Here is a 12,590-nt window from a genome sequence, read left to right as displayed (position 1 = left end):
CTCTACAGTCACAGAGAGATACATCTGTCCTGGCTCTGAATCTCTAAACAACCCTCCCTGGTGGTAATAATTTCAGTATTATTTTGGATTATAGAAGGAATTTTAGTCAATTTATGTGTGAGCCTATTAAAACACTGTGGTATCCATTAAGTGAATCTCAACCCAAAATACCCCACCTCTCCCCTGGCTCATTTTCTTAGAGTGTTGGCTTCTGTATGAATAATGAAAATGTCAGTCTTATTCCCATGGATTGTTGGATAAGTTCAGGGCATTTATCTGGTGATGGTTGAATCTCAGCGTCATCGCTAATTGGGCTGCTTAGGGATGTATTCTGGCAACTCTGCCTCTGTTTGTTTGAGGTTATTATCTAATTTTCTGAATTCAGAAACATGGCTCTCTTCTCATGTGTTCTTGGAGATAATAACACCCTATACAATTAAGCCTTTAAGTCAACATATATTGGGGTGCCTGGGTGGCCCAGTCAGTTGAGTGTCTGACTTTGGCTCAGGTCACGATCTCGTGGGTCATGGGTTCAAGTCCCGCGTTGGGCTCTGTGCTGACAGCTTGGGGCTCCGAGCCTGGAGCCTGCTTTGGATTCTGTGTCTCCCTCTTTCTCTGCCCTTCCCCTGACTACTCTCTGTCTCTCTGTCTCTGTCTCTGTCTCTCTCTCTCTCAAAAATAAACATTAAAAAATAAATAAATAAACACATACTGAGCACCCTTAATATGTTGTGGAAGGCATAGAGAGAAAAATTGAGTGCAGCAGAGTTTCATAATTTTTTGTTTGTGATCATGGAAAATGATCACATGTTGTCTATTTTCCAGGTAAAATAAAAAGCAAGCTATGTATCACTCTGGAGTTTTTCCTCCATTGATATTTTTTCTCATTTTGGAAAAAGGAATTTAAAATCATATCAAGGTCTAGATACTGCATGTGTTCTCTCTTGAATATCATGAATTAAAGGAACACTTTGTACCATGCAACATAAGTCGGTGAAAAATTATCCTCAGATAATAAAAATGTATCAAGTGAAAGCAGGAAATCTTTTTCCCTGAATCTTTTGGTTGGATTTAAGGGGAAACTAAGTCAGGAGAGGAGAAATCTTCCAGTTCTGAGGTATAACTGTAAGAGAAAGGCCAGTGAGAGTTTGGCCTCTAATTATGGACAACAGGGAAGAGTCAAGAGGGAAACACTGCTTTGTTGATTGCTCAGGTACTACAGGTGAAAGCCAGTCTTCTTTGCTATTTCCTGAACAGGAAAAGTTTAAAATATAGTCTAATAGCCTTTGGCCGCACATTTCTGTCAACCTTATCTACATTAAAAAGAATTTCCTGGCCTACTGAAGTTTTCTATTCACAGGATGGAGTGGGAGAATGATTAGAGCCATTTCTATAATTTTGTTTTTTGTATTCACAGTCTCTTTATAAAAGCCTTTTCCATTTCTAAGTTCTCAGTTTCAGAGAATATTCATTATGTTGACTCATATAGATGGGCTGGAAAATTGAAACAGACTGCTTTAAATCATCAGAGCTAGACTCAAAGCCATGTTGCAACCAAATCTGAAGGTTCTATCGGTATATTCCCAAAGAAAGTATGAACCATATTCTATTAATGATATTAATGAAAAATGAATTAGGTTTTGAAAGTTTGTGTTTTCTTTGCAAGTGAGGTCATTTAGGGGCGTAAGCCTGGGAGCAAAATGAAAGAGTTCTGACTTAAAGGGGTGCATTTGAGTATTTGGTGGAAACAAGTCTCTGGGTTACACTTGTGGTCTTTGTTCTTGACCTCTTAAATCCATGGAAAGGATCAAGTCATGAAACAGGTGAGGGAGGGAACCAATCAACACATAGCATGTCATTCTGCCTTGGGAATCATAAAAAACAAAAAACAACAACTCTAATTCACCTGTTTTCTCTTATTTCTGTCTGCAGATAATATCTTGTAAGAAATGGCTACTTCAAATCATTCCTCCATGACTGACTTTATCCTTGAAGGGTTAACAAAACACCCAGAGCTTCAGTTGCCACTCTTTTTACTATTCCTTGGAATATACGTGGTCACAGTGGTGGGGAACCTGGGCATGATCCTCTTAATTGCTATCAGTTCTCAACTTCACTCTCCAATGTATTATTTTCTCAGTCATCTGTCATTCATTGATCTCTGCTACTCCTCAGTCATTACCCCAAAAATGCTGGTGAACTTCATATCTGAGAAGAACATTATCTCCTTTTTGGCATGCATGACTCAGCTTTATTTCTTCCTTGTTTTTGTAATTGCAGAAGGCTACCTTCTGACTGCCATGGCATATGACCGTTATGTAGCCATCTGTAGCCCACTGCTTTACAATATTATCATGTCCCATAGGGTCTGCTCCATAATGATGGCTGTGGTATATTCACTGGGTTTGTTTGGGGCTACAGTCCATACTACCCACATGTCAGTATTGTCCTTCTGTGGGTCTCATGTTGTTAGGCATTATTTTTGTGATATTCTCCACTTGTTGACTCTCTCTTGCTCCAGTACCCATATCAATGAGATACTGCTGTTTATTATTGGAGGAGTTAATACCTTAGTACCTACAGTGGCTGTACTCATCTCTTATGCTTTCATCCTTTCGAGCATCCTCCATATTCACTCTGCTGAGGGACGGTCCAAAGCCTTTGGCACCTGTAGCTCTCATCTCATGGCTGTGGGTATCTTTTTTGGATCTATCACATTCATGTATTTCAAACCCCCTTCTAGCAATACTATGGAACAGAAGAAGGTGTCCTCAGTGTTTTACACCACGGTGATCCCCATGCTGAATCCCATGATCTACAGCCTGAGGAACAAAGATGTGAAGGATGCACTGAGAAAGGTGGTTGGGGGAAGGTGGTAATGCTGACTAAAGGCATTCTCTGAGGGAGCAAGAAAAAAATGAACCAGATGAAAAGTCATGGGCTCTGTGTAATTTCTTTCTCTCTGCCAGAGATAAAATTCGCCATTACTTACAAAATATGCGTTTCATACTTGAGAACGATTGAGGCATTTTGGAGATTTTTCAGACAATAAGATTTTCTGATAGTCAATATAATCTTTGGAAATTTTACATGTATTTGAGGAACAGGAGATGGAAGAAGAGGAAGAACAAATAAACATAAAAAAGAATATCTTGAAGATAGTAATTAATAATATGCTAGATTAAATATTAATTTTGAAAGTGCTTGATAACTAGAGAGTGAGTTAAGGGTTGTGTTTGAAGAAGGGTGATGTTAATTGATTGAGAACTACTGGAGGACAGGAAGAAAGGTGTCTTTAAACTTTCTGAGAGAGTTGTTTTCAATCCATAAGGCTTTACAATGAGATGCTGAGAACATCAAGACAGAGCTGTGGGGCGGTAGTACTTAGAGTGAAGAACAATTTGTAGGTGGATTGTGGCCTATGTGGAGGGTGTCAGAGAGAGAGACAGAGGGAGAGAGAGAGAAGAGTAAGTTCAGCGTGAAGGTTAGGGGAAGAGATGACATTAGCTTAGTCTCATCAACAACTTACAAACATTCAGTACATATCAATAATAGCTACCCTGAAGTCCTACCTTGCCTCCCTTGGAGGCCATCCCTTAGGCTATGACTATAGCATGGCTCCAATTTAGAGAGTTGAATTAATTTTTAATTTTGTATTAGAATAATAATTTTAATGACAACGATCTTTCTTTCTGACTAAATTCTATAGTTCTTTCCTACCTTCTGTATCTCATATAGAGGTTTTGATCTTGTGATTTTGGGTGTATCTACCATTTCTCTTTGGTTCAGGGACTTTGCTTCAGGGACCTCCTCAGAGAACAGAAACAGTCTCCCTGGTGATTTCTTGCATTGGAACAGCATTCCAGACAACAATGCATAACCTCCAGCTCACTCTATTCTTTTTTTTTTCTTATTTATTTTTTTAAAATTTTTTTCTTAACGTTTATTTATTTTTGAGACAGAGAGAGACAGAGCATGAACAGGGGAGGGGCAGAGAGAGAGGGAGACACAGAATCGGAAACAGGCTCCAGGCTCTGAGCCATCAGCCCAGAGCCCGATGCAGGGCTCGAACTCACGGACCGTGAGATCGTGACCTGGCTGAAGTTGGACGCTTAACCGACTGCGCCACCCAGGTGCCCCCAGCTCACTCTACTCTTAAGTGTAGAGCTCCTTTTTGGAAGTTATATGCTTGAGGTGGCTGGGAATCAAGCTATTAATATTTTGCAGCTTTGGTTTTGTCCCTGACTTAAATGTGAATCTCAAAGAAGTTTTAACCAGACTTTCAGATGCTGTGAAGTTGTGAGAACAGTTAATGTAATGGACAACAAAACCATGATTCTTAAAGACCTCTAGAAGCTGGAGTGATGGATATATTCAATGAGCTTAAAAAGCAAATGCATAATGTAAGATTCATTACTTCTGCAGAAATGAAGACAGTGGGAGAGAATTAAGGATTTTGGGGGACAATAGAGTCAATATAAGTACACAGTATAGCTGCCTAAAAAGTTAATGTTATCTTGTTTGCATTAGATGCACTTCAGTATTTAAAATGGGAAAAGTTCCAGTCCTCATGAGCACCATAGTGATCAGACAACTTGCATTTGAACGCAGTTTATTCAGTGGCTACCAGTTTTCAAGGGCCACTGGCTTCTTGTATATTCTGATGAATATGGCCATGATTAAAGACTTGAAATAATACATTCATTGATTTAGTCTCTCTTGCTCATTCATTTAATAAATATTTCTGAAAGCCCAGTACATGCCTGAGAATGTCCTCTCTTACCGGGCGATAAAAGAATGAACAAAAAACACAAATTCCTTTCCTTCCTTAGATTAAGGTTTTCATTTCAAAGAAAGACAGTAAACAAGGAGACAAATGTATAATATCATGGAATACTTTCTAAAAATATAAAGTACAATAAGAGGATAGAGGTGTAAAATAGATATGGGGGTGGTTAGCCTACAAATAGAAGGACTGAGGTTTTTAGCTGTGGAACTTATTCTTGCCACAGGGCATAACTAGGTTAAATGGGAGTAAGTTACAGAGAGGCACACTTTTTGTCAGATTGAGGGGCTTTTTCTCACATTTCACATTTGCATACCACCACCATTGGTATGCGGGACGAGATGATATACTGCCTTTAGTCTGTTTGCTAAGTTCTTGGTCTGCATACAGCTTTTAGCTAGGGATGTGAAATGTGTGAGAAAATCCTCACAAGGGGCTATTGACAGATCTTTGTGTTGGGCCCTGTATTCATTTCCTGTGGCTACTGCAAAAAAAAAACAAAATCACAACAGAAGTCTATTGTCTCACAGTTCTGGAGATCTTACATCAAATTAGTGTTGTCAGATCAAATCAAAGTGGATGGCAGAGCCTAGTTCCTTCTGAAAGCTCTAGGGGACAATCTGTTCTTTGCCTCCTCTGCCTTCTGGTGAAATGCCTTGGATTGTGGCTGCAGCACTTCGATCTCTACTTCTGTGGTCACATTGCCTCCTCTTCTAGTGCTTTCTCTTATAAGCATACATTTGATTGCATTTAGAGCCTGCCTGGATAATCCAGAATACTCCCCCTCTCTGAAGATCTTTAACTGAGTCACATCTGCAAAGTCTTTTTTGACATAAAAGGTAGTATTCACAAGCTTCAGGAATTAGGAGGTAAATATCCTTTGGGAGCCATTTTTCAGCCTCCTGCAGACCCCTGGGAAACAAGGACCTATGAGATTAGTTAAAAATTACATGTTTTAGGGTTCTGCATCAGGCTCCATGCTGAGCTGGGAGCCTGCTTGGGATTCTCTCTCTCTACCCTCTCTTCCTGCCCCTCCCTCTCTCCACCCCTGCTCTCTCTCAAAATAAAAAACATAAATTTTAAGTACGTAAAAAATTAAAAATGTTTAAACATAAAAAAATAAAATTGTATGTGCTATCTGGGATTCTTAGAGGACTGGTTGAAGCAAGAGTGTGGAAAAAAAAATGACTCAAACTCTACTAGTCATAAAACCACAAAATTTGAACTGTAAGTCTTTTGAGGTACATGTCTGAATGCCTAGAAAAAGGTTATTCATTGAGCACCATTACTGGAGCCAGTCATGATGATCTCACTTCATCTCACTCATGGAACCATTTGATTCCTTTGATTGTTTAAGAGTAGAGTCTCTTCTGGGGTGCCTGGGTGGCTCAGTACATTAAATATCTGATGCTTGATTTTGGCTCAGGTCATGATCTCATTGTCATGAGACTGAGCCCTGCATCAAGCTCCGGGCTCCAGGCTAGGCATGGAGTCTGCTAAAGGCTCTCTCTCTCTGTCTCTGTCTCTGTCTGTCTGTCTGTCTCTCTCTCTCTCAAAAAAAAAAAAAAAAAGTAGAGCCTCTTCCATTTTATTTGCCCTTCTTGATTTTAGTCTGATAGTTTCTAAGACAGCAGGAATAGGTCCTATCTTCCATACTTGGCCAGCAATCCACCTCCACCACTGCTTCCGTACAGAATAATTTTGTCCAGGAAGATATCTGCATGGGTGAGAAGAGAGAAATTATATGGCTAAACAAAATATGGTACATACATACAATGGAAAATTATTCAGCCTTAAAAAAAATTCTGACAATGGCTACAACCTGGATGAATCTCGAAGACATTATGCTAAGTGAAATAAGCCAAACACAAAAAAAGAAATATTGCATGATTCCACTCATATGCAGTACCTAGAGTAATCAAATCCAAGGAGTCAAAAAGTAGAAAATTGGTTGCCAGGGGTGAGGGAGAGAGAGGATGGGGAATTATTGTTTAAGGAGTGCAGAGTCTCAGTTGAGGGAGATTAAAATGTTCTGGAGATAGATGGGGATGATGACTTCATTACAATGTGAATGTACTTAGTGCCATAAAACTAGACACTTAAAATGATTAAAATAGTAAATTTTATGTCATATATATGTTTGCTACAATAAAAAAAGAAAAACAAAGGACAGGGTTTAGATTTAAGAAAGATTTTACATTTCATCATTTTTCTCCTTTTTTTTTAAACTGACTGATGAAATAGTATTGAAGAACCAGCACCTGACTGCAGACTTTTGGGAATCATTGATCTAATTTCTTTGTGTTTCTGAATCTCCACTGGTAACATGAAAATATAAAATAAGAAACTTCTTTCAGGAAATGTACTACTCTTGGGAAATATAGCAATGGGAAGGGGAAAGAGGATGATGTTATTTTTGCAAAGCCTTATTAAATACTGAAAACACCAGTAATCTCTAGGCTCAATAGGTCTTTGGGGACCTATGGATGCAGGGGAGTTAAGTATTTCTAATGATATGCTTATGCTTGATAAACCTCAAATAAAATTGCATGTCAGGTTACTCTCTTGCTTTTAAGACTAGGGAAACTAAGTATGATTTGCTGCAAGATCCAGAGAGTTAGTACTCCAGATGGATTTTAATGCTTTGCTTTTAGCCAACTAAATAATTCGATCTTTGACATATAAACGTGCACATTAGGCAACAGAAGAGGCTTTGCTCTTTCTTGGCTATAGCAAGACTCTGTATATAAGCAAAGTAAACAATTCCTGAGAACTTCAGTCTCTGTTCGGTACCAGGTAAGTGTTCAGTTTCATTTATGGCAGTTGTACTCCCATCTAATAGAAGCCTGGTTGGCGACTGGCAACAACACTAACCATGTGCAATTCTTTGGCTTTACCAGGGGCACTTGCCCCACTATCCTTTCCACTTGGTTATGTCCTCCATTCTCCTTTTCCATTAATGCTGCCTTATCACTTCTTCATAAATTGGGTCAGAGCCTCCTGCAGCTGTGCTCATCCAGCTCTTGTGCAGAGAATGTCACTGGACTTTCCATATGACTCCAAAGCTTTTGCTTCCTGAAGTGCATCCTGTTTATGCATTTATTAATTTTCCTCATCTTCTTGTACACCAGCCTACACAACAAGTCTCTAAGAGTTATAGATACAAGGGCAGACACAATTGCAGGTAGAGTATTAATTACTGGACAGAATATTAAACATAAATCCCTACCTCTCATCTACTTGAAGGAATATTCTCAGGCCACTAGGAGATAGAGTAAGAGTCCTTTCATCTTGTTTAGTTAATGCATTGTTTCCTTCTGGCTTCAGAAGCACTTGCCAAAAGGATTTACCCCTTTGAGATAAAGAAACTTCTGTGCCCCAGCTCCTCCCAAATGGCTCAACACTTCCACCCCCTTTCGAAATTTCCAAATATAGAGACAAAAGTTTGAAACCCTAACCACCCCAAATGCTTAAAATATTTTCATCATTCATACCAAGGTGAAGAATCTAGAATGAATAAGAAACATACATGTTTTTCTGCATACAAAGGGTATATTTCTGTTTCTTCATATTGTATTCCTTTCTATAGTGAATTTATTTCTTTTTAACATTATATTTTAATTAGTGTTTTTAGATCATGAATCTTTAAATATTGTTATCACAATGTTTCTTTGAAGCAGATATTATCATTCTTGCTTCATAGGTTATAACACTGAGGTTTATGTTAAATGACTTGCCCCATGTTGCAAAGTGGTCTGCAGGGAAGTTTGCTTAGAAATAAGCCTCCTTTGATATCAAAGCTTTTTCATTGGTTTTCTGAGTTGGCTCTAAGTTCACTCTTGTTAAGCTCCTTTAACATTTTTGTTATCAAATAAATATAAGAAGTACTGAGTTCACAGAGTTGGATGGATTTCTTTCTTGTTGTACAATTCAGAGCTTTTAATGAACAAGTGTTTACAGCAGACTTACAAGAGAGGCATATGGAAATACCTGGGAGGGGAAACACATCTGTTGGGTTTTTTGTTTGTTTATTTGTGTGGTTTTTTTTTCCTTCACAGAACATTATGAGCATTGTCTGGGAAATGCATAGCTGTAGGCTATGAACACACAGTGCTTCAGTGTGCCCATTTAAAGGTGCTGTGGAAATGTTATTTAAGCAATTTTGAGTATATTCAATATTCTATTGGATAATAGGTTCTTTAAATGCCAAAAATATATACTTTTCCTTTCTGTATTCCTCCAAGCCACAGTCAGCATTAGGTAAAATTCTGAGATCAACTATTAAGCCTGGATCTCTATTAAGCCTGTTTTAAACCACTTCAGGGGGTGCAGTGTCCCCATGTTGTTCACAAACCATGAACCCCCATCCCTGTCATGGCACATCATCAAGGTTTGTCCTTTCCTTGAAACATTTTGAAATCTGAACCATTCTACAACATCTCATAATTCCAAATTTCCTTGCAGTCTATCTCTTAGGGTTTTATAATGAGTTAGAAGACAAAAGATGTTAATAATAGATTTAATAATAGATGTTAATAATAGATTTAAGTAAAAGAAGAAGAGCTTAGTGGAAAAGAACATGGACTCTGGCACTAGATTCTCTAAATTTAAATCCTGATTTTACTCCTAAATTTTATGTGCCACAGTATCATCATCTGTAAAATAGGAATTAAAATAGTACCTACTATTTCAAGGGTTTTTGAAGACTTCAGTAAGATAATATATGTAAAGCACTTAGAAGGAATATTAAATCAATAAGGAAGAGGAAGCATCATCATTTCTAGTCTCCTTTTCTATAGGTAGACCACCTCCTCTAGGTATTATAAATTCCTTAAAAAATTCAAACATGTATCCTCAGTGGGTTTCAGCAGGAAGTCTATTTCATTCCCCTTGAAGAAGTGACAGCAAAGCATTTCAGGAGAGTCATCTCCTATCTGTATTTGCTGTTCAGTGATGACTAATGAACATCAGCCTGGGCTCATTTCAAGAGTTCCTCTTTGAAATTTCCCACCAATAATCCTTTGACCCCAAGCCTGGTCTCTTTCCCTACTCTTCCTATTGAATTATTCACATTCTTTGGTTCTCAGTTGATTTTGGATTGTTCTCACTTCATCCAAGGCTCTCTCTTTCTTTGACCCCCCCCCCTCCCAAAAAGGAATTTGTGGCTCTCACACTGGGGAGGGAAATCAATAGGATAATATTTTGAACAAACTTTTTTTTTATGCAGAACAATTGCACTTAGTGCCTTCCACTTTCCAGGGACAATATTAGCATGGTAATATTTCTTACCTAAGTTCATGGATTTGTTTTTCAAACCATACAAAAAATGATATAATATGTGATGTTGGTGGTTTCTCTAAGAGGACTAAAATATGTATGATTTCATGCATATAATCAAGCTCTGACCATCCCATACCTCATGTTCTTATCCACATCTGCACATTCTGAAGCCACCATTGGAGCTTAATTTTAATCTTCAAGGGTTCTCTAAATTTCACTTATAGAAACATTTTTTAATCAAGACTGAAAATCTAGAATCTATAAATTAAAAACACCAAATATATGTGGTCATTTAAAGATTTTAAAATGTATATAGCAATGATACCCACAAATAAAATTAATTCATAAACAATACATTTGAAAAGAATATCACAATTCAGAGGACAGGTTAATTTCTCTAATAGACAAATTATGAAGAAAGTGATAATACGAAAGGAAATTTATAGAATAAATTCAAATGGCCAGTATCCTATGATACATTCATTAGAAGACAGAAAAGGACAAGTTAATGCAATAATGACTTACCATGGAACACTCAACACACTGGCAAAAACAGATAATACATATTGCTAGTGGGTATGCAGTAAAAAGGGCATTCATGTATTGCTATCAAAAATGTGTATTATTATAGTTTTCTGGAAATCGATGTTGTACCATTTATACGAAGTAAAAATGTATAAAACTTCTTGACCCATAAATATCTCTCCTGGGAAATTATTCTATGGAAATAAAATACTAATATGTGTATGTGTGTGTACACAAATTTTCATGTGTACACTTTTAAATGACAATGTATTTGATGGTAGCAATTTTTTAATCCAGAAAAAACGTTAACACATCAATAAGAAGATATAATATATAGCGGTATATCTACATCACTGAATATTACACCACTATTTATAATCATCAGTTGCCTTGGAAGAATATTCTAAAAGTTTTTTTCTGAATGAGAAGGGAAGACTCAAAGATGAATTGTGTGTAATAATATTATCCTGCATTCTAAACAAATGACAAAACGTGTGTGCGTGCGTGTGTGTAAAATTATACAAGCACATAGCAAGTTAACTGGGGAGACGTTCATTAAAGTCTCTGTGAACGGAAGAGGGAAACAAAGGAAAAGGAAAAGTGTGTACTAGTATAAAAATAGCACAGGGTGCTTTAGGGAGACGGGACCAACGATAATGAGAGCTACGATTCAGTCTGTGTTCCTGTTAACTTTCCTTTTGCAAGTCTGGTTTTGTTTAGACCGGAAGTAAAAATCCGCATTAATGGACTTCTGATTTTCCATTTCCACAGACATCTCTGGAGAAGAATGGTTGCAGGAAATCATTCCACGGCAACTAAGTTTGTGTTAGTGGGTTTAACACAGCGGCCAGAGCTCCAGCTGCCTCTCTTCCTCCTGTTCCTGGGAATCTATATAGTGACAGTGGTGGCGAACTTGGGCTTGATTCTCCTGATTACAGTAAGCCCTTGGCTTCACACCCCCATGTACTACTTCCTCAGCAGCTTGTCCTTCATCGATCTCTGCTATTCCTCTGTCATTACGCCCAAAATGCTGGTGAACTTCTTAGGGAAGAAGAATATGATCCTTTATTCTGAATGCATGGCACAGCTGTTTTTCTTTGTAGTTTTTGTAGTGGCTGAGGGTTACCTCCTGACTGTGATGGCATATGATCGCTACGTTGCTATCTGTAGCCCCCTGCTTTACAGTGTGATCATGTCCTCTCCGGTTTGCTCACTGCTGGTGCTGGTTGCCTTCATCCTGGGCTTTCTCTCTGCCATGGCCCATACAAGTGCCATGATGAAACTGTCTTTCTGCAGATCCCACATCATCAGCCATTACTTCTGTGATGTCCTTCCTCTCCTCAATCTCTCCTGCTCCAATACATACCTCAATGAGCAGCTGCTTTTTATCATTGCGGGACTTAACACCTTGGTGCCCACGCTAGCTGTCTTCATTTCCTACGCCTTCATCTTCCATAGCATCCTTCACATCCAATCCTCAGGGGGCCGGTCCAAAGCTTTTGGAACTTGCAGCTCTCATCTCATGGCTGTGGGGATCTTCTTTGGGTCAATCACATTCATGTATTTCAAGCCCCCTTCCAGTAACTCCCTGGAACAGGAGAAGGTGTCCTCGGTGTTTTACACCACAGTGATCCCCATGCTGAACCCTTTAATATACAGTCTGAGAAACAAGGATGTAAAGAAAGCATTAAGGAAGGTTTTGGTGAGGAAATGAGTCTTGCTTTTGGAGATTTATAGATGGGAGAAATGAAGGTTCTAGTGACGCATGTTATTTTTGTTCATTTTGCCCTGCTATTCTGTTATAATATGCATCCTATCTGGATTGTTAAAATAATTCCCCATCTGTAATTGATTCCATTTTCTCAATGAAATAAAAAGGCATTTAGTAAAATGGGTATTAGTATTCTTATTTTTGGACAAGAAAACTGAAGTTTAGATAGTTTTATTTTTTCTCACTTACTGTGGTAGAAGAGGAATAGAATTCATATTTTCTCCAGTG

At 38.1% G+C, this 12,590-nt stretch overlaps 2 protein-coding genes across 2 annotated transcripts; both read left to right on the top strand.

The window, feature by feature from the left end:
* The first annotated feature begins 1,919 nt into the window (after positions 1 to 1,919).
* LOC125176540 (olfactory receptor 8D2-like) lies at positions 1,920 to 2,879 on the top strand. The gene has a single exon (XM_047878152.1). The coding sequence runs from the start codon at positions 1,950 to 1,952 to the stop codon at positions 2,877 to 2,879; it is 930 nt and encodes a 309-aa protein (XP_047734108.1). The 5' UTR covers positions 1,920 to 1,949.
* Positions 2,880 to 11,372: 8,493 nt separating this feature from the next.
* On the top strand, positions 11,373 to 12,305 carry LOC125176541 (olfactory receptor 8D1). The gene has a single exon (XM_047878153.1). It carries the CDS (start codon positions 11,379 to 11,381, stop codon positions 12,303 to 12,305), a length of 927 nt encoding a protein of 308 aa, XP_047734109.1. The 5' UTR covers positions 11,373 to 11,378.
* Positions 12,306 to 12,590: the final 285 nt, after the last annotated feature.

Source organism: Prionailurus viverrinus, chromosome D1 (assembly GCF_022837055.1).
Source record: "Prionailurus viverrinus isolate Anna chromosome D1, UM_Priviv_1.0, whole genome shotgun sequence".
NCBI classification, from domain to species: domain Eukaryota; kingdom Metazoa; phylum Chordata; class Mammalia; order Carnivora; family Felidae; genus Prionailurus; species Prionailurus viverrinus.
The sequence above is the reverse complement of the archived record's forward strand: the minus strand, read 5'-3'. Positions and strand labels throughout refer to the sequence as shown.